At 33.3% G+C, this 22,111-nt stretch overlaps 1 protein-coding gene across 2 annotated transcripts in view; it reads right to left on the bottom strand.

The window, feature by feature from the left end:
- Positions 1–19,590: 19,590 nt before the first annotated feature.
- Positions 19,591–22,111, bottom strand: part of hay (ATP-dependent DNA helicase hay) — a 57,446-nt gene continuing 54,925 nt past the window's right edge. For both annotated transcript variants that reach the window (XM_076505371.1, XM_076505370.1), the window contains exons 18-20: positions 21,872–22,020; positions 21,596–21,724; positions 19,591–19,853 (exon numbers count right to left, since the gene is read on the bottom strand). In XM_076505371.1, coding sequence (XP_076361486.1) covers positions 19,728–19,853; positions 21,596–21,724; positions 21,872–22,020 — 404 coding nt within the window. In that variant the 3' untranslated portion in view covers positions 19,591–19,727. The remainder of the gene's footprint in view (positions 19,854–21,595; positions 21,725–21,871; positions 22,021–22,111) is intronic.

Genomic DNA, 22,111 nt, shown 5'->3' with positions numbered 1-22,111 from the left:
GCTTTATTCTACGGAAATGACTGATGACCATATACAAGTTATATATCTTACGCCCAGAAATGAAAAACTGACTTTTTTATTTCCGTGAACTGGCGTATGATATATACTTATCTCTCTCGTAATTACGAAATTAGAATTACAAAACATACATTTTAAAATCTGCTATGTTCAATTTTACCAAAGAGTTTAGTTTCTTCTATTAGGAGATGAACACGGTGAAGGCAGCGGAAAGTAGCCATATTGTAATTTGGCAAGACTCCAAAGCTCTGGCAAGTATAGGAGAAGAAGTTACGAACTGAGCATTTGGATGCGTATTATAAAGATATTAGAAGATCTAAAACTATTAAAAATAGCTGATGTATTTTATTCATATATACTTGTGATTATATACAAATTAAAAAAAGATTTTGTTGCTTCCACACCACATTTAAACGTCAACTCAAAATAATGTTTTCTAAATTTTTTCTCATTACTTCATTTATAATGACGATATAACAGCTAATCAATTTCAGTTCTTCTCTAAAAGAAAATACACAGAGATACTACATACGTATGTCTCCTATTTACTTAATGAAGATATTACAACGGTACTTAAAAATCTCCTTTACAAATAGGCAGTTTGTCATAAATAGGGTTAACCTGTAACAAAATAACTGGCCATCCAATCAATTTCTCTTTTTAATCTCTAATGTCTTTACATTCTCCTGAGGTGATCTGGAAAAACGTGTGAGGTAGCAACGATTTAACTGACGTGTATCAAACGTGTAGGGTCGATAAAAGTCCAGCTTGGAGAAATTCAGTTTTGTTTCAGACCACACAACTAGAGTAATTGAAAATAATGTAATCGTCGAGAATGTAGTTTCTCTTATTAAATATTACGTATAATGAAAGAAGAAAGGCTGGTATTAAAGGTGCCTAAAACGACGTTATTGTGAATACGGCAGTAAATATGGCGTCACTTACAACTTACACATCAAATACGATAAGAGAAATAAAAAAATTCCCCAGAATCCACCTCTCTAAAAACACAACTAATTATATATATATATATATATACAGGTGCTTGAAGATGAATCTAAGAATGTATCATTCCCTTCTAAGTGGCGTTTCTAATCGTAAAATTAAATGATCTGTGGTGACCCTCCACATTCAGCTCATCATTGTATTAAAGTAATAAGAGTTTAAGAGAAAACCTCAAGAAAATCAGTGAGTAAAAAAGATATCATTAATTATTTGTTTTTGAGCTATAGAAAAATTACGACCAAACTCTAACCAATAAAATGCATCTTTTCATAAAACTTGAAGGTCATCTAAAACGTTAAAGTAAGCACTTTCATGTTATTTTCAAAAATTAAATCTACAGATTTTTCACAACTTTATTCGGCAATTTATGATTGATTATTTTTTTTCTCGAAAAGAAATCTAAAACTTCTGTAACTGAATATGTAATATGATTTACTATGTGCCTGTCTGTCGTTATGCACAAAGCTACACAATGGACTGTCTGTTCCCTGTCCATCCCAGATTCTAGCATTGTAAGTCTACAGATATGTTGCTGTGCCATTGGGGGTATTATAATTATTAATTCAGATAACGTCATAATTTTTTATGTATAAAAAAGTTAAAACATCACTTGATGTGTTTGAATTTCGTATAAAGATTCACAAGGGCTATCTGCATTAGCCGTTCCTGATTTAGCAGTGAAAGACTAGAGGGAAGAAATACAGTCATCAACCAAATCAAATACTTTCGGGCTACTCTTTTACCAACAAATTATAGGATTGACATAGAATAGGAATCGAACCGCTAATCTTCAGAGCGAGAATAAAGAGTTCCAACCAAGTGGTTAAAAGTACTTCTTAAGGTTATATTTATAGTAAAGCTACTAGGGTTATCTTCCCTCTTCCCTTAATTTCAACTATTAACCGGACGGATGCAGCATCCCATCACCCACCATCAACGCTACTGAATTAACTGTAACTCTGAAAATGCACCCACAGTTTAAGTAAAAGATATATATTTTGGTGCAGCATAGATTCGACTCCCACTCACCATCTGCGAAATCCAAAACTCAAATATAGAGCTAACCTGTGCAGTAAGTCTCACAGAAGTTTAGAGGTTTGTCAAGATATAGAAGTATGTGATGCCTCAAGCGTAAGCCAAGGCTAGTAAATTATAGTTGCTTGTGCTTTATATGTTTAGTGTGCTCGGACGGCGAATTCTATGATTCATATTTCGCGACCCTATGCCGCAAAAGTGTACCCCGCACTTTGGGGCCATGAGTGAGATGTAAACTGACAGTTAAGTCCCCTATTCATTTAGACAATAGCTTTTGCGACAATTTTGAAACAATATAATATATGGTATTCACATTCGGTGAACTGTTTTGTCGTATACTGGTCATTACTTATCAGCCAAAATGTTTAACTAATAACACACACACACCCTTATAACTGAAGTAACCGAAATGTTTGTACAAAATCTTCGAATGAATCCGTTTTTAGAGAGTAATACACAATATGAAAAATAATACAATAATTCAACCATTGATGCCTATGTAAACACTTGGTTAGTGCTAACAACTTATAGCATTAGCATTTAAGAACAACAATGATCCTTTTAGTCAATCTTGACTGTTCTCACCAGTAAACTATTAAAAAGACGCACACTAAAAGTCAGCCTTTTTATCATTCGAATAATCATCAACCCTTTCATTAAATTCCTATAGATTTACTGTTTCAACCACATTTGAAGACAAACCATTTCTAAAGCCATCTATTCTGCCTTAATCAAATAAGACTCTTACCCTGGCAAAATTGATATTTTGTTCCCTAGTTCTATCATTCTCACTATTAAGTACGAAAGATGATTCATTGACACTACAAGTTCCTTTAATAATCTAAAGCACTTCGATCTGATTCCCTCTATTTCTTCTTTTTTCAAAAGAAAACAATTTCAGAAATTTTATTCTGCTCTTTTACGACGCTTTATAGGCCTATTTATTTTCTAGACATATCTCAGAATAACCTGCATTTTCTCACACGTTTTCAACCTCAGAGTTATTAACTACAGTTATTCATAAAACCATCAATAAGTTTTGAAACACGCCTAAGAGCAAGCTTAACTTGTTCTATTTAGTAAAATTACAACATTATTCACACTTGCAACTGATATCTACCAATACTGTCCCCTAACACTGTACAAGAAATTGAAGCATATGTCTTTCACCAGACACATTCGAGCGGTTTTATTATTGCTTCAAAGCTAGCTTAAGCTATGCAGCGCCATCTCATATAAATATTTCATACTTCTGAATTCCTATTTTTTTTTCGTTCGTATTGGATTAAACTCATAGAAACGGCCCATAAAGATACTCAAATTTTACATCAGGGCGATTTTAATATTTTTGTCCTTTTGTTTATAAAAATCAAAATTTATTTTGGCTCTGAACTCAATTTTGTAAGCGGATTTTAAGCATATAAATAACATAAACCTTTTTTTCATGTTTCACCAAACTCTGTTGTTGTTTTATCTATCGTTCATTTATTATTCCTTCTATCGTGTAATTTATCTATGAAGTTTTAGTTACATTACAACGTTAACTCACCTTCTAGTTGATCACATTTATTTTGAGTACATATGTAAGTATTATGAAACTGACACCAGCTTCCCCAGCGAAGACGTACATACACTGCTGGCCAAAATCGTAAAGCCAATGAACATAAAGAAAAAAATATGTATTTGTGTTGTTAAACTCAACCACTTATTTGAGTAGAGCTTCAAGAAATGAAAATACAAAAATGGAACATAAAAATAAAAAACATTTTTAGCATTTAATAGGGAAAATGTGAACACTATGAAATTAGCCTAAACACTAGCTGCTCAAAAGTTTAAGACCATACAGAAACGAAGCGTTAATCGGTAAACACGTAACGAAATTTAGTCATTTGTGTTCAAGCATTAGCGTTGTCAACATTTCCCACTGACATCTCCTATGTTACATTGGGTAAAAACATGGCAAAGGTTAAAAAGTTGACAGAGTTTGAACGTGGCAGAATTGTCGAGCTGCAAAAGCAAGGTCTCTCTCAACGTGCCATCGCTGGTGAGATTGATCGTAGTAAAACTGCTGTTGCAAATTTCTTAAAAGATCCTGAGGGTTACGGAACGAGAATTTCAAGTGGTCGGCCCAAGAAAAATTCGCCGGCGTTAAGCAGGAGGATTCGACGGGTTGTCCGGCAAGACACCAGCTGATCGTCGAACCAGATTAAAGCCCTTACGAATGCAGAATGCAGCTCAAGAACAATAAAACGGCATCTACGAGAGAAAGGCTTTAAAACCCGTAAACGTCTTCAAAGTCCGCGCCTCCTTCCATACCACGAAACAGCACGGGGCGTAGAAAAGTTTTCTTCTTCTGGTTCTTTTTCCTGATTACATTATTTTGAAATAATTAATAATGATATTTATGTTTTATTAATTAACATTAGTATCAAGTCCTGACCAGTAACTTGTTTATTAACTGTGATTTTGGCAAATGCTGAAGTTTATTCCAAGTGTTGTTACAGTTTGATAAATTAGTTTTTATTGTTGTTGAACCCTGGTTTTTAGCAGCGTATTATTTTCGACTACTTAAACAAAATGTAGTACCATCTTTTGACCTCTAAAATCGTCATAGTATAATAGAATAACCGTAATCATTTAAATGAGGGCTAAACGACTCTAAATAGATTTCTTAATCGACTCTATATGTATTAACAAGTAGAATTAAACTTGGAAAAGCTACAAACTATAAATATAGCGTGCATTTATTTAAGCATGCACATTGATTTAATACGATTTCACGCCTTAAAGATAACTAAGGGGAGACTTACACTCTAGAGGGATCGCTATTATTCGTGTTTAAAAATCAAAACGAAAAAATATAAATTTAGTGAGAGTTCTATCAGATCAGAACTTTGTAACAGAGGTAATGTGATTTCATATGAACCATTTATACAGTTTTTCCCTACCAGTTTAAAAAAAAAAGTGTATCTCCATAACAGTGACCTCTTCAATATGAATAAATCGGAACAGTTATGTGCAAGATCTAACGTTTTCAGCTTTTCGACTCAACAAATCAGTGAGGTAACTGATGAATCTCTACATGGTTATAGATGTGAAACTGCACCAGTTAAACTTAAGTAATGGTAGTTTAGTCACGATAAACAAAGACTATTTACTTTCTAACGATTGAATTGCGATAGAATAACACATGTTGAATACAACTACCCGTTTAATTTCTGCTTGTCTTGGTTTATTGATTTCTTTAATTCTAAATTCATGTTACCCACTTGTCCTCTAGCATTCTTGTGAAAAACTGTTACAGTAATAATGTATTATGCTTGGCGTAGTGGCAAACGTACCAAGCTGCGTATTGGAAAGGCAAAGGTTCAGATCGTGAAACACCATTGAAAATTGTTTGTTTGTTTTCAAATTCACCCAAAACTACACGAGTGCTATCTGTGCTTGGTGTCATTAATCTTAAATAGATAAAGCTAGAGGGATTACACCTAGTCAACACCATAAACTGGTAATTCTTGGGCTACTCTTATACCAATGAATAGTGGGATTGAACGTCACATTGTTACGACCCTACGGCTGAAAAAACGAACATATTTGGTGTGGTGAGATTACGAGTCGAGCACCCTAACGATCTGGCTACGCCAAGTGATTAACAAACTCTGCACTTTCACCTGTATAGATATTATTATCTTAACAGGAAACTCTGCTGTTCGGTTAAGATCAGCCATGTGGGTGGTGGGTACCTTTCTTCTGGTAAACAAGTCTAAGTAAAAACTGCTATCGCTGACTTGAACATTTAGTCTTGATGTTAAAAATACCAAATGTCATCTATTTTGGAAAAAAACTTGGAGTTAAATAAAACGTTGACATTTTTGCTTATTTTATAGTACAAATATTAATTACCACTACAGTGAAAATATTTAAAATTCATGAAGAGTGCGTATTCAAAAATACAAAAATCTAAGCACCGAGTTTCCGAGTGTATTAAGATACACTAATGTTAGTTTATCTTAAATCCCTGTACGAATTCTCTTGAATTCAAAGTTATCGACAAATACATTTGAGAAGGAAAAGGTAATAAATTATCGTTCTGGATAGTCACTAAAATATGAATGATACATAATTGCTCATGATACCTTAAAGATATTCTCACAAGGTTTATAAACGTTGCTATTAGTCTGAGAAAAGTCAGTATGTGACTGACATATGTTAAACATAAACATCAGTATGAAACTAAATATTTTTATTACAGTTGTAGAGAAAAGATAACCAATCTTAGTAATAATTTGTTACTCTACACCAGTCAACAAACTACTCACATTAGATACTCTAGAATAGACATTTTATTCACCATGTAGTACATCTGAGAAGAAATGTCATCAAATTAATTTTACTAGCTTAACTAAACTGATGCCAAAAATAAGAATTGCTTTGCAATTTGTGAAATGAGTGGGCGGTACTACAAGTCCTGAACTTTACTATTAATGAAGATAGGGCTTGCATCTCTTGAATTAAGAACATTTGAATTGAAAACGAAACTTTTAAACTACTGGAGAAAACTAATTTGATATGGGATAATTTGATTTTGTTGATTCAAAAATGTAGTCAAAATTTGTCCGTCGCCTCTAGAGTTTGAGTTATTAAAATATTTCAATATTTTACCAGCACTATCTGAAATATTATGCAGTCAGTTCTACACAATAGATTTATGCTAGGAAACAACGTTTACTTGGATTGATTAATGGGTAAAAGCATATATTTGCGATAGCTTCAAACATTCACATGGCCCGGCATGGCAACGTGAATTAAGGTGTTCGACTCGTAATCCGAGGGTGGCGGGTTCGAATCCCGGTTGCATCAAACATGCTCCCTCTTTCAGACGTGGGGGCGTTATGATGTGACGGTCAATCCCACTATTCGTTGGTAAAGGAGTAGCCCAAGAATTGGCGGTAGGTGGTGATGACTACCTGCCTTCCCTTTAGTGCCAAATTAGGGACGGCTAGTGCAAATAGCCCTCCTGTAGCTTTGCGCGAAGTTCAAAAACAAACATTCACTGTATTTTATTGGTGTAAAATTTCAAATATTTATACTATTTGTTATTGATATAATTATAGCGTAGTACACCACTTTTCTTCATTCCCATGCTCATTTACTCCTTCATGGTTCACGAAACCCTCACGTGTTCAGCTTTTTTGAACGTTTATGAAGTCTCTTGACTGAGCTTTAAAGGGATGGAGTCAGTTGCCTTTCATTCACTCAGTTGGTCACTTTACCTCGCTCCGCGCACAGTCAGAACGAAGTCTGATCTTCTTCCTTGCATCACATAATCAAATTGTGCAGTTCGGGTAAAATCTGAAAGTATAAAAATCGTACAAACAGTTTCTTTTACATTTGTAGAAAATATATTACAGTTTTACGAAGGCAAAACATCAAATACAAGGTAAATGTAGCTTACTGCCAATATAATGAATGTAAAATTGGTGACCAAGAGAAGCATTAGGCTCCCCATGCGTGTTGTAAACGTGGCTTAGCACAGTGGCCGAATAAGAAGAGAGTAGATATGCCATTTGCAGTTTCCATAATATGATGTGCGAGCCCTACAATCATCTAACTGAGTGTAACTTATGGATGACTAATGTTTTGGATATCTGACAAAACTAAACAATATATTAAATATCCAAATATTGCATCTACAATGAAACAAATATCTCATGGAGTTGGTCTTCTAGTGCCATATCCACCAGCAAGTTGGGAAACAGAAGAGTTACCCTGTGAAAAAGACAGTGAATTATCTTCGTTTAGTAATTCTATTCCTGTAGGACCTGGACATAAAACGCCTCATATGTCCACAAGAAAAACTAAATGATCTAATCGGTAACTTTTTTCCATCAAAGCAACATGGAGAACTTTATGGCTATCGTTTACAGCAATGGACTTTATTAAGTGCAGGAGTACGAGATTCAGTTTACTGAAGTCGCCATAAAAGACTTACTTTTCACAACATCATGTTTGATAATTTATGTTTCTGTACGTATGTTGATGCACTGATGAAATAAGTAGGTACTAAGCATCATCTTCAAAAACGGAGACTTTTTATCAACTCATTTAAAGTCAGTCTGAAAGCTGTGAATTTGTAACAGTGGAAACACTAAGCCATCGCATTTGTTTTCTCGTTCTATGAGCATGACAGAAACTCATTAAAGCACGCACATAATACATTCTTAAATGTAATTTTTAATGAATAAATAAAGTTGTTAAAGGAAAAATTGTTATTTTCACAATATATAAAAATAATTATTAATAAACTTATCATAACTCGAAAACTACAGGTTATCAGTAATTTTCAACATGATTTTTAGAATTAACATCGTCATATTACTTAGCAGAAGTTGTATGTTTTCAAATGTTAGAAACAAAAAATGTTGGTCACTGTTATCAGCTAACCTTTTGTTTAACATAATGTATTAAAGCCCGAACAGGCTCAGACGTTATTTTCGAATGAAATAGAATAAAACTAGCTTTACAGTCTAGTCAGATGGGTTAGTATATTTTTGAAAAGAATGCTGAACTCTAATTAATAAAACCATGTTGCTCCTTTTGAAGATCCAACTCATCAGCGAGCTAAACCTTCTGCCATGGTGTGATCGTCATTTTGCTGGCAGTTTGTGATTGTAATTTTGTTTGTTTGTTTGTTTGTTTTTGAAGTTCGCACAGAGCTACTTGACGGCTATCTGTGCTAGCCGTTCCTAATTTAGCAGTGTAAGACTAGAGGGAAGGCAGCTAGTAATCACCACCTACCGCCAACTCTTGGGCTACAGCTTCATCACCACCTACCAACGAATAGTGGGATTGACCGTAACATTATAACGCCCCCACGGCTGAAAGGGCGCGCATGTTTGGCGCGACGGGGATGCGAACCCGCAACCCTCAGATTACGAGTCGCACGCCTTAACACGCTTGGCCATGCCGGGCCCTGTGATTGTAATCAATTATATTTTTATAATAGAATATTGTTAGGCTTATTGTATTTTAACATTGTTTATTTGATTCCTGGTGGTTTCTTTTCTCTGAAGATAATATTGCACTGGTATAAAACGATCTATATATATAATAGCCAAATACGTATTTCTTTGTCACGCTCTGGATATCCTGTAATGTTAATGGTACAATATATAAATATATCACATCCTTCTTTTCAAGACTATATTATAGCAAAGTTGTTCATTTTATTTTCACTTCGTACCAATATCCACATCGATAGATTGTAATTAAACACAGAACCATTCTTTGCTCTGCCGACCACCGGTATCGAAACGCGGTTTCTAGTGGTATGAGTCTGTAGACATACCGCTGTGCCACTAGGGACCGTCTGCATCGATCCGTCATTCTTCGTGTATGATAAATGGTCAATCTGACGAAAAAAATTACAAGAAACAGAAATATTTCTTTTTGTGAGAGAATTTCACTAAAATACAGAACTTCCTATGTCGACTTATTGAAAGAAATATTTCGAAGATAGAAGCGTAAAAGGAAAAAATGAAAAAGGGAGAAATGTGTTTAGGTTTGTTTTTTCGGTTTATATATATATATATATATATATGTGTTTCATACAGTATTTTATATATATATGTGTGTGTGTGTGTTTCATACATTATATATATGTGTGTGTGTGTGTGTGTTTCATACAGCATTATATATATATATGTGTGTGTTTCTTACAGTAAATTATATATATATATGTGTGTGTGTTTTCATACAGCATTATATATATATATGTGTGTGTGTGTGTTTCATACAGTATTTTATATATATATATGTATATATATGTGTGTGTGTGTTTTCATACAGTATTTTATATATATATATGTGAGTGTGTTTCATATATATATATATATATGTGTGTGTATATGTGTGTGTTTCATACAGTATTTTATATATATATATGTGAGTGTGTTACATACAGTATTTTATTTATATATATGTATATATATGTGTGTGTGTGTGTTTCATACATTATTTTATATATATGTGCACGATTTTTTCGTACCACAACGATTTAGTTATTTTAACTGAATATTTCTCATTTGACCCAACTTATACAAATGACAACTGTCAAAAAGCGCTTACTTCGGTAGCGGTCTTTTCTGGCGCTCAGTAAACTAAAAAAAAACAAAAAACAATGTCATATAGGAGAAAAAATCCCCGTGGCTTTTGAGCGAACCTGAGCGTTCTATCATGCAAGATGTTTCATAAAAAAAGCATGTTTTCTCCTCCGCTTAAAAGTAAACGTGATATACTTTTTTTTATTGAAATAATACATTGAATGGCAATATATAGTCGCAAACACCCTACTGGACAATCATATTATATATACGCTATGATCCAAAGTGTTAGATTGAATGAACATTTTATTTTTTTCCATCATTACTTTAGGAAACTCAGTGTTAATTATTTCCACAGGAACTAGTTCATCCGTAATGCTCTAAAATTTCAATCCTTATCTGTGCACGTGCACACGATTTGCTTCACAAAGACAGTAAATAAAATTCCGAACTACATATCATAGGTAGAATTTTGTGTACATTTAGATGATTAATAAGAAGTAAAATATACAGTTAGGTACAACCTTTAGTTTTATTTTCATTGTGTTTATTGTATTTTCATTGTGTTTATTGTTTATTTTTGTTTATTATAAGTTTCGACTTCTTTATCTTCACAATGTCTCCCAACCACACAACGGTGTGTTTGTGAACTTCCAATGCTAAAAATCAGGTTTCGATACTCGTGGTGGGTAGAGCACAGATGGCGCATTGTGTACTTTTGTGCTTAACTTCAAACAAAACTGAATTTCAGTCTTCCCTGTTTGTATTGGTTTTTCATTAGTCAGGAACTTTAAATTCTGATCTTCAATATTTGTTATAAGCCCGCCCTGCCCCCTGGTAAGAAGTAAATGCAATCTACGCTCTACTTCACTAGTTTCTTTTTTAGCCACACTTTTCCTGAGAACTGAACATGATGACGTATTTAATAAAACGTTTGTCTATTTGTAGATTTTGTTATAAAAATCTAGTTGTGGAATTTCAGTTGATTGCTGTATAAATTATCGTGCACTTCTGAACTCCCCACTAGTAGTTTCTTAAATATTTATCCAGTAGGTATGATTATAGCTTCAGTTTATTCACTTGCAAATCAAAACACATATAGATAATGTCAGAGCACAAGTTACTATAAACTTATTGTAGAACTAGTAAAGGTACCAGGTTGTTATTATATAACAACGCTGGGCTTAAAATGTAATTCTAAAAATGAGGCCATAGACCACCCTCTTCCATTATTCTGAATCGTAACAACCGAACCGTATGTTAGACGCAAAAGTAGTTGTACTGCAAGTGAAGTTAAAAATCACTTTCCTTTGGCGTTGGATTCACGTATGTTACACGTGATAATCTCACTCAATTAAACCCTCATTGTTTATCCATTTAAACTTGGACTTTGGAATCGTCACTTTTAATTCTCTGGGAAATTTCGTTGAAATCGGTTCCGTTAACTCTTCGCAAAAACTTGCTACACCACACAAATGGGAAATGTTGTTAATTTGTTGTATCTTTTATTATATAACACAAAAATATCTAAAGCTGTATTCTTTTAGAACTCACTTGACGATATCTGTTCAAATATAGTGCAAAGTCCTAATTAACACTGGTTTTCGTAAATACCTGAACTTTTCGTGATTTTAATTACGTTTTGTCACAAAAGGTGTCGTGAACCTGGTGTTTGTTTTTTGAATTTCGCATAAAGCTACTCGAGGGCTATCTGTCTTTAATTTAGCAGTGTAAGACTATAGGGAAGGCAGCTAGTCATCACCACTCACCTCCAACTCTTGGGCTACTCTTTTACCAACGAATAGTGGGATTGACCGTCACATTATACGCCCCCATGCCTGAAAAGGCGAGTACGTGTGGCGCGACCAGCATTCGAACCCGCGACCCTCACATTACGAGTCAAACGTCTTAACTCAACTGGCCATGCCGGGCCATGAGAGACTAAGATCTCTAAAATTGTTTTATCTTGAAAAAAAAAAAAAAAGAAGAGTTAGAGGAGATCTGATTAAGGTGTTTAAGATTGTAACGGGAATTGATGGTGTTTTTTCATACGTAACGGCGATAATAGTAGGACTAGAGGACACAAATATAAATTTTAGCAAAGTAGGAGTCGTCTTCAGTTTAAATAGCTTTGTTTTTCTAACAGGCTAGTCGGCTTTGGAATGGGTTGCCTTCAGGTGTTGTGAAGACCGTACATTTAAGTGAGTTTAATAGAACGCTTGATAAGTATATGAATGATAAGGGCTGGCTTTAAATGTGTTATAAAATTTATTTATTTAATAATTTCAGCTCAGTTTAGAGGATAGGACAGCAAAAATGGACCAATAGTTTTCATGCTATCTCTAAACATTATGCTGTGTTATTGAGAAGAATGTACATAAGGTTGTAGAACCATTTATATTGTGGTATTGAAAATTAAAAGCATTCCTTCTTAATTAAAAATGAATAAATAAATTTTTGTTAGAAAAATAATAACGACAGAAAACTGTATAGTGTAGAATAAACTATGCAAGTATGATGAAGCCCTAGTTTTCATTAAACAGAAGTTGTTTTTCCTACACGTCACATAATACAAGTTGTATTTTTATAATGCAATACAGGATGACCTCAGTCTTCGTGTAATTTTTCCTTTCAGTAAAAGTAGATAAATTTATCTTTGTTTTTGTTACTTATAAAAAGACACTGGTCATCTAGCGATGATTTTCAGAACTGGATATAAAATGTAGATGTTTAACAATAAAAGTGAAGCATGTATAAAACTTAAATACGCATCTGTAAAATGTATTTCTTAATGTTGACCTGGTCAAGAAATCGTTCATATTTTTATTATTAAAGTATAAATAAAAATGAAATATATCACATCTCAAAGAGAAAACTGAAGTGAAACTTTTTACAATATGCTAACATCGATTTTCCTAATAATAAAATATTTTATCAGGAAAAATAGTAGAAAAATTGCATGATAAAAATTAAAAAACTAATAACACGTTCTTCAATAGAACATGACACTATTTCCTTAAATATTTACCGAATGAATGTCCTAACTTATTAACATTTTCCATGTGACTGGAGGCAGTGCCACGATGCAGTTTCGTCTTTAATAGAAAACCTTAGTCGTACAGAAGTGTTTATTTCAACAATCTGTAACGCATTCTTCAACTAACAGAAAACTTATTGAAATATCGTTTGTTTTAATCAGTTATTTGCATTACATTCCCTTGACAACAATATTTGTTTCTTAAATAGTGTCATTAAACAGTAACAATAAGCTTTCAGAAATACCTCTGGCACTATTGTAAATGGCAGAGTATTTTCTGAATATTGGTTAACTGAAATAAGTAACAAAGATATTATTATATGTTAGTTCAGTTTATTCATTTAGAGATAAAAATAATACTTTGTTAAGCTTTACCTTACTATACAAAATGTAGGCCAAACGTGTTAAGGCGTTCGACTCGTAATCGGATGATCGCAGGTTCGAATCCCGGTCGCACAAAACATTCTCGCCCTTTCAACCATGGAGGCATTAAAATGTGACGGTCAATCCCACTATTCGTTGATAAAAGAGTTGGCGGTGGGTGATGATAACTAGCTGCTTTCCCTCTAGTCCTACACTGCTAAATTAGGAACGGCTAGCACAGATAGCCCTCGAGTAGCTTTGTGCGACATTTAAAACAAACAAAGCAAACTATACAAAATGTAAAAATTGCTCCATTTTGAATCTAACAGGAGAACCTTTTTGGTTGACAAAACATATAATAGAAACTTAACTACTGACCTATCTCTGTTACCATCTTTTGATAACATTATAACATAATGTTCAAGGACAACAAGAAAACTGTTGATACATTTCGACTGTTCCATCCTCTAAATGAAACTAAAACTATTAAATTAAAACAAATTTTAAAAACAGTCCTTTTCATTCATATATCTAACAAACTTTCTTTTAAACTCACTTCACAACATCCGAAGGCAATCCATTCCATTGACCAACCATCTTATATGAAAAATAAAATTATCTTAGCTGAAAACGGTTTTTACCTTGCTTAAATGTACATTCGTGTTATAAATTCTCTCTGTTAAGTAGAAAATACGTTCCTGCACCAACATTATCAACTTCTTTTATAAGCTTAAACACTTCAATCAGATCTCCTCTAACTCTTCTTTCTTCAAGAGAAAAAAGGTTTAAGCTCCTTAATCTCTCCTCATATGACAACCCCCTCTATCCCATGTACCATTTTACTAACCTCCTCTGAACTCTTTCAAGCATTTCAATGACTTCCCTAAGAAAAGGAGCCCAAGACTGAACACAATACCCCAAATATGCTGTAACCAGTAACCTGTGCACTGAAATTATAATATTGTTAGACATATATTCATTTTTTTGTAGATATAACATAAAATCCTATGTACCCTACCACTAGCAACAGCACACTGCTTCAAAGGCTTTAGAGGCTAACCAACCAATACACCAAGATCATTTTAAGGCACTTGACTCGTAACCCGAAAGTCGCGGGTTCGAATCCCCGTCCCACCAAACATGCTCGCCCTTTCAGCCGTGGGAGCGTTATAATGTGACGGTCAATCCAACTATTCGTTGGTAAAAGAGTAGCTCAAGAGTTGGTGGTGGGTGATGATGACTAGCTGCCTTCTCTCTAGTCTTACACTACTAAATTAGGAAAGGCTAGCGCAGATAGCCCTCTTGTAGCTCTGCGCGAAATTCAAACCAAACCAAACCAGATGCAAGACTTCTTTTATTGTTTGTTTAGAATTAAGCACAAAACTACACAACGGGCTGGCCCCGGCATGGCCAAGCGCGTAAGGCGTGCGACTCGTAATTCGAGGGTCGCGGGTTCGCGCCCGCGTCGCGCCAAACATGCTCGCCCTCCCAGCCGTGGGGGCGTTATAATGTGACGGTCAATCCCACTATTCGTTGGTAAAAGAGTAGCCCAAGAGTTGGCGGTGGGTGATGATGACTAGCTGCCTTCCCTCTAGTCTTACACTGCTAAATTAGGGACGGCTAGCACAGATAGCCCTCGAGTAGCTTTGGGCGAAAATCAAAATAAAACTTTTACTTTGGTGTTCCTAGTTCGTTCTCAGTCGAGGAAGATCCATTTTTCGAAAGCGTTCAAATTATAAGGTTTCATATTTAGTTAGCTAAGTTATGTCCGATATGGACTTCTGGTTTGTGGTTTTTCTGGGATGCTAGTAGTGATGTTGAGGTTTTAAACATTTTACACTTACTCTACTGATGTCATGACAGGTGAGAACTGTGTTTATGTTATGTATATGGATATCTACCTAACTGAATTAGCTTTGTTCGGCATTAGCACAGCATTTCGTATTCCATGGCTTTGTCTTGTATGCTGGCACTACTGATACAGGTTTTAGACATGTGCTTCATATCTGAATCAGCTTAATATCGATTTAAGTGCCGTATTAGCTTTGACTTTGCGATACTTGATTATAGCTTTTACACAACTTTCCGCTGTTCAATGATGGCATGGATAATACTGAAGAATTAATACATTTAATTCTCTTATGATAAAACTCCGTAAAACAGTTATACTCCATGTTATCAGGTGAAACAATTTTTCAGTAAAGAACTCAGAGTTAAGAATTTCACCAATAACAATTAGTTTCACCTGATAGCATGGAGTATAACTGTTTTATGGAGTTTTATCATAAGAAAATTAAATGTATTAACATAGTATATTTATTCTAAAGTCAGTTTCTATGTTTTACTATTTTTACCCCAGTGGCTTAAAGACAAGTCTGTGGGCTTAGGACAAAACAACAAAAATGCTTCAATACCCATAGTGAGCAGAGCACAGATGAGCCACTGTGGCGTATCTTTGCGCTTACCAACAAGTAAAAAACTTTTTAATACTATCCTATAAAAAATACGAAGTAATCAAAGTGCCTTATCACGTTCTTTGTGAAAACTACAGTTGGTTCAATGTTTTAACAAATTGCATTTTCTTAATTATCCTCCCTAAGATTTAATACCAAGTAAAGAACAGTTTAAATGTTCAATTCTCCAACATTTCATTAAAATCTAAGGAATTTTGAAACACAATTCTGAACTACAGTTTGATAAGAAAAAGCCATTTAAAGTAATGATTTATGTCAACCAGGAACATTTCGTACAATAGTAAGTGCACATTTACATGTAAAAGTTGTACTGTGAGACTTGATATTATAGTATTTCATTCGAACAGAGAGGAACACTGCTTCTCATGTATAGGTTTAAGCAGCCCATAACTTCACAGAGTTTGTGTTAAGTCATACGTGAAAAACGATTACAGTTTTTGTCATAGCATGTCAAAGTTACACGGGTATGCTAGCTAATTTCGTCACATGCATAATAAGGATTTGGTTCCTGTAATTTCGGTAATATTTGCCTGATATGAAAACACAAAATCTACAAATAATTGAAATATATCAGGCAAACTATATAAATTATAAATAGTAGTATAACAACATGACATAACTATAAATAATTAAGATATATAAGAGAAACTATTTAAATTATAAAAGGCATCGTAAGATCACTTTTGCATAGTTTTTAAGAGTATAATATGTTGAACAATATATTTTAATATTCGAATCATACAGACAATCCTTTATAGAGTCCGGAATTTTTGTCTGTGTGGTATATACTGTACATCAAAATTATTCTCAGTAACTAGGCAAACACATAATGTACAATATACAGTCATATATCTGTTATGTGCAGTGTATACCGTACACCAAAATTATTGTTAGTCACTGGGCAAGAACATAATGTACAATATACAATCATATCTGTTGCGGAAAACTTCAGGAGCAAAATATTACCACGCCCTCTTAATTTACCAACTAGTGACAATATTTAAATTCATTACACAAATTAATATTTTTCATTTTAATCACACAAAACCTGTTTAGAAATATTTATAATTTCGTAAATAAAACATTTATAAAACATTTATGGCACTTTATATTTTCTTATTCAGTACATTTATAACAGCACATTTTCAAAGCAGCCTTATTATTTGCGTTAGTGGAGACACTGTGAAAAAACAAATTCAGTTTTCTCCGACTTATTGTATATATATTGGATGGTTTGGTGTTTCATGGCGCAAAGCAACTAGGCTATCTGCGCCTTGTATATAATTGTTTTGGAATTTCGCGTAAAGCTACTCGAGAGCTAGGAGTCCCTAATTTAGCAGTATAAGGCAGCTAGTCATCACCACCCACCGCCAACTCTTGGGCTACTCTTTTACCAACGAATAGTGGGATTGACCGTCAAATTATAACGCCCTCACAGATGAAAGAGGGAGCATGTTTGGTGTGAGGGGGATTTGAACCCGCCACCCTCGAATTATGAGTCGAGTACTTTAACCACCTAACCAAATCCCAAATAAAAGGAATAAAATATATCAATATAATAAATGATATTTTTATAATAGTACTAATCACTGTCTGTTGAGGACCTAGATACTTCCTTTCTACAGCTGTATTATTGTTGTTTCCTATACTCCACCAAGTATAAGGACTCAGTCTATCACATAATCATTAATGTGGCAGAACACCTGCTCAGTTTAGAAAGTATCTTCTCTCTTGAGACTACAAAATCAATTGTTAAAGAAAATGAAATGAACACACTTTTTGCTTTATGGCAAAGCTATACATTGAATAATCTGCGTTTGTTCCACCTAAGGGAATTGTCAGTTTTTTTAGGTACCTATGAGCCAAGTTCTTTACAAGAGGTGTGCGAAGTTGTTGGCAATAAATTTCAACAATAATTAAACATCACACAATCCACTTGTTTTAAAATAATGTATTAAAGCAAGTCAAACGTATATACAAATGACTATTACACAGTTACTTATCACAGTTGTATTCAGAGATTAATTGATGGGCTTTTTTCGTCAGTCCACACACACTGATTCAGTCACTGTGGAGCATAGTTTTACAAAATGAATTATTTTTCCCTTCTCTGTTATTACAATACAATCAATAATTTCAATCGTGTTACACTGCTGCTAACCACAGTTGTATTTTGAGCTTTAAATCAACTCCTGTAGAACCAAATACTGGAAACTGACTTTCACTCTTATAATGCACCCATAGTCCCAAAGTGTAAAGAACAATTTTCTTTTGAGTAATAACAGAATGCAATTCACAGAACCTCAACTCCACAATCTGTAAATTAAAAACTCGGCTGCACTCTGCAATAAACATTCACAAGTTAAAATAATGATTTATAAATGACATTAATCAACATAAGTAAACAAAAGTGAAATCACAGCCAGTACAAGTTGTTTTGTATTACGTTTACAAACAAAACTTTATATACTTCTTGGAGTGTTGAGAGCTCCTTCACATACATTTAGAAGTGTTGGCCAGATATAAGTGCAGATGAATGTACACCAGCAATTAAACATGTTAACAACAAATAACTGTATTCCAGAATTTGTGCACAAAACACAAAGGGTTACCTGCATACAGCCATCCTAATTTTAAATGATAAACTACAGGCTTAATGGATGGAAACAGTACTCACTACCATCTCTTGGACTATTATTTCTGTTCATTTGGACTTCTGCCCCATGGCAGAGCAATATTTCTCACTAACCTACTGTTCAATAAAAGCACTTTCAAAGTAAAATGAAAAAGATTAAATATCTGAAAGAATACTTACTATTACTTACTAGTATATTTGAAAGTTATGAGCTGTTTTCAGCTGCACATAAAATATTTTTGGCCAATGGGGTTTAAAAGACTGGACACATTTTTCAATTTTGGTCTGAAACTTAAAGAATTCGATGATAAGTCTTGTAATTTTCATACAAAAGTTTCTAGTAGTTAGTTAGATAAACTATGTTGATAAATCAGTTAATTTATAGCTAGATTTCTAGTGTTTAGGTTGACAAAAGCTACAGTGATAAATCTACTAATTTGCAGTTTAGTTTCTAGTGTTTAGTTTGTTGAAAGCAATAGTGATACACCTATTCAATTTGTAGCTAAGTTTTTACGAGTGTAGGTTGATTTTTTTTAAACTATGTAGTTTTTATTACTAATCAACAACAATGAATAAGGAACATAAACATTGAAATGCTAAAAACTGTTCATCATAGTATCTTGCTCAATAAGTAAAGATAGAAGCTTGTGAAATCTGACTCCAGTTTTATGAAACATTATTAGTAGTTTTGAAACAAAAACTGAAAGTTCAAAGGTTTATTAACTTTCATTTCTTAAAGTAGACCATGAAGTATTTCTATTTATACATTAAAGCCATCATCAAGGTCAAATGAACAATATACCTAATTTAATAACATAGCTTACCTGTTGTTTTAAAAGTACACAGTATATAATGTTGTTGTTGATTTTTACCTATAAAGGACTATTAATAAAAGTATAAATAAACACAAATTCACACAAATTATAAAGCTACTAATTTTTATTTATTTACTCATTAACAAAAAAGACATACAATATAACAAAGAACAAAACTGCAATTTTTTCATCACATTTATTTACATACAGAACAGATCAGCTATACAATCAACACAACAACAATCATCTACGGAATCTCTTAAACAATGGATGACGAGCTAATAGTCCTTTCCTATCTCCTTTATATTCCACATACACAGCATCATCAGCACCTGACAAAGAGCTCATGCTGCCTACACGACGAGTTGACTGTCAGAGAGAAAACAAATTATCTTTCACTTTGCCTTCTAATTTCTGATGTTTTGAACAATTTAATTTTGTTAAATATCACAATTTACATTACGTACTATGTATTGTTATGCTTACTTTTTATTTACAATCACATTGAAATTTAAATCATTTAAAATAGCAAGTCGTTTTGATTTGCTTTGTTTACTGCAGGTTTAAAGGATGCTCAGCAGTGTTTTCATCAACAATTTTACAGTTATTCAATTAATCCCAACTAATACAATATAAAATCTCACACTAAGCCTAATATGACATTTACATACAAACCCTACACCCGTTGTCTGATCAGATTTTTAACAAAAATAAACATTTACCAAGGTTTACAAACATATTTACACAATTTTGACCATAAACATTTTTTTTATTGAATCAAAAATCAAAAGCAAAGACTACTTTAAACACTTTGTCTGTAAAGAATAATTAACTCAGGTTCTTCTGTCCATTTTTAAGAAACAAATAGACTGTAAAATTAAAATACAAGTTTTTATAGACCAACTGGTCAAAAAGATACAAGTTGTTATAAGGTTTCTGCATAACTGCTTTGGCACACAATATTCCTGCTTCAACTACTCAAAATCACAAGATTACTAGGATCAAAACAGATTTTGCAAAGAATACTTGCTAATATATCAGGCTTTTGTAATAAGTTTGTTCACATTTACAACAAGGTACTTATTTTTTCCTATTAAATCCTGTTTTTAAACTTACGTTTATAGAAACATTAAAATTAAATAGAAAGATGTATAAACTCAGGTTGGTTGAAAAAATATGGAATTTATATGTCATTTTTTAAAAAAAACTTGACCACTCTCAAAATAATATTTAATAGGATTTTAGGTTCACTAGAAGGCCTGGACGTCCTCACTTATAACGTTAAGAACATTTTGCTTATATGAAATAATCACAAAATAATGCTGAGAGAAAACTAAAAAAAAAAAATACATACTGTTTGCTCCCTCAACAAAACTGTACTGCAACTTTAACACATTTCTCTTTCTTGTATCTAACAATAACTAGATTGAGTGTGTTGAACCTTTAAACCATTTTAACAAAGATTATTTCAACAGCTGAGCAAACATATCAGTAATTCCACCTTTTCTTGTAACAAAACACACTGAGCAAAAAAATTATTTTTAAATTGATGAAAACTTATTCTTGTATGCAGCTTGTATGCACATTGTTTAATTTTTTATAAGCACTTTCAACTAAGTTACTAGTAGTTCATTTTAATGAAGATTGTTTTGAATTTTGTACAAAGCTAAACAAAGACTATCTGCGCATATAATGAAGTCAACAAACTTTATACATATCTGATGTTTTAACAAAATGTTTTTGTTTTTTTTTCCTATAATAAAATGCACTCTTCTTAATTTCAGAGAATAATATATTTACTGGTGCCTCTAGAATATAAAGAGATTACTATAAAGTATGAAACAGCACAATAGTAGTCAAGGATAAGTCTGTGTGAGAGTTAGAGTCAAGTCAGAGTCTAAGTGATGGTTCCCACATCTGGACATAATGTGTAACACTTTTTTTTTCAACTCCCTGCAACTTGCATCTAAGAATTTATACACCTAATTTTCATTCACTGTAACCCTAGGTCTATCCAAAAACCTGGATAAACCAGTGGTATGAGCTGAAATATTCTAATAGAATATTACTTTAAAACACATTAACAGAGCATGTTATGTATAATTAGATACCTGAGCTCCAGATTTTCCATAAGTTATTTCTCCAGGCACGTGCTCTTCTTCGGCATCTGCGTCTGTAGCTGCCAGAACCTGTTGTAAAAGCTGAGTCTGTTCTTCTTTTGTCTTGTACATTAAATTCTCCTGGTTATTACAGAAACATATATATATGATCAGTGTTAAACAGGTCATATTCTCTTCCAGAACCAAAACATTAACAGTCAATATGAAAACAGAAAGCTACAATGCATTATGTTCAGTATAGTTTTCAACAATTTACTCAATTTTTACCTCATCCATTCCTGCTAGTTTAGTAATCACTTTATAGCAGTAGCCTTGGTTCACCAGAAAACGCTGTCTCTTACGAGCATAGTTCATTTCCATTGTATCCTGAGACACTAAGGTGTAGAAAAAGGCATTGTATTCCTCTGCAATTGCACCTACAAGTCATATAAAAGTATCAGATTAAAGTTATAGATATTATAACAAAAATGTATACTTACTAACCATCATGAATACTGTTGTATTATT

Source organism: Tachypleus tridentatus, chromosome 6, assembly GCF_004210375.1.
Source record: "Tachypleus tridentatus isolate NWPU-2018 chromosome 6, ASM421037v1, whole genome shotgun sequence".
In the NCBI taxonomy this organism is placed as follows: Eukaryota; Metazoa; Arthropoda; class Merostomata; order Xiphosura; family Limulidae; genus Tachypleus; species Tachypleus tridentatus.
This window is presented reverse-complemented; position numbering and strand designations above follow the sequence as displayed.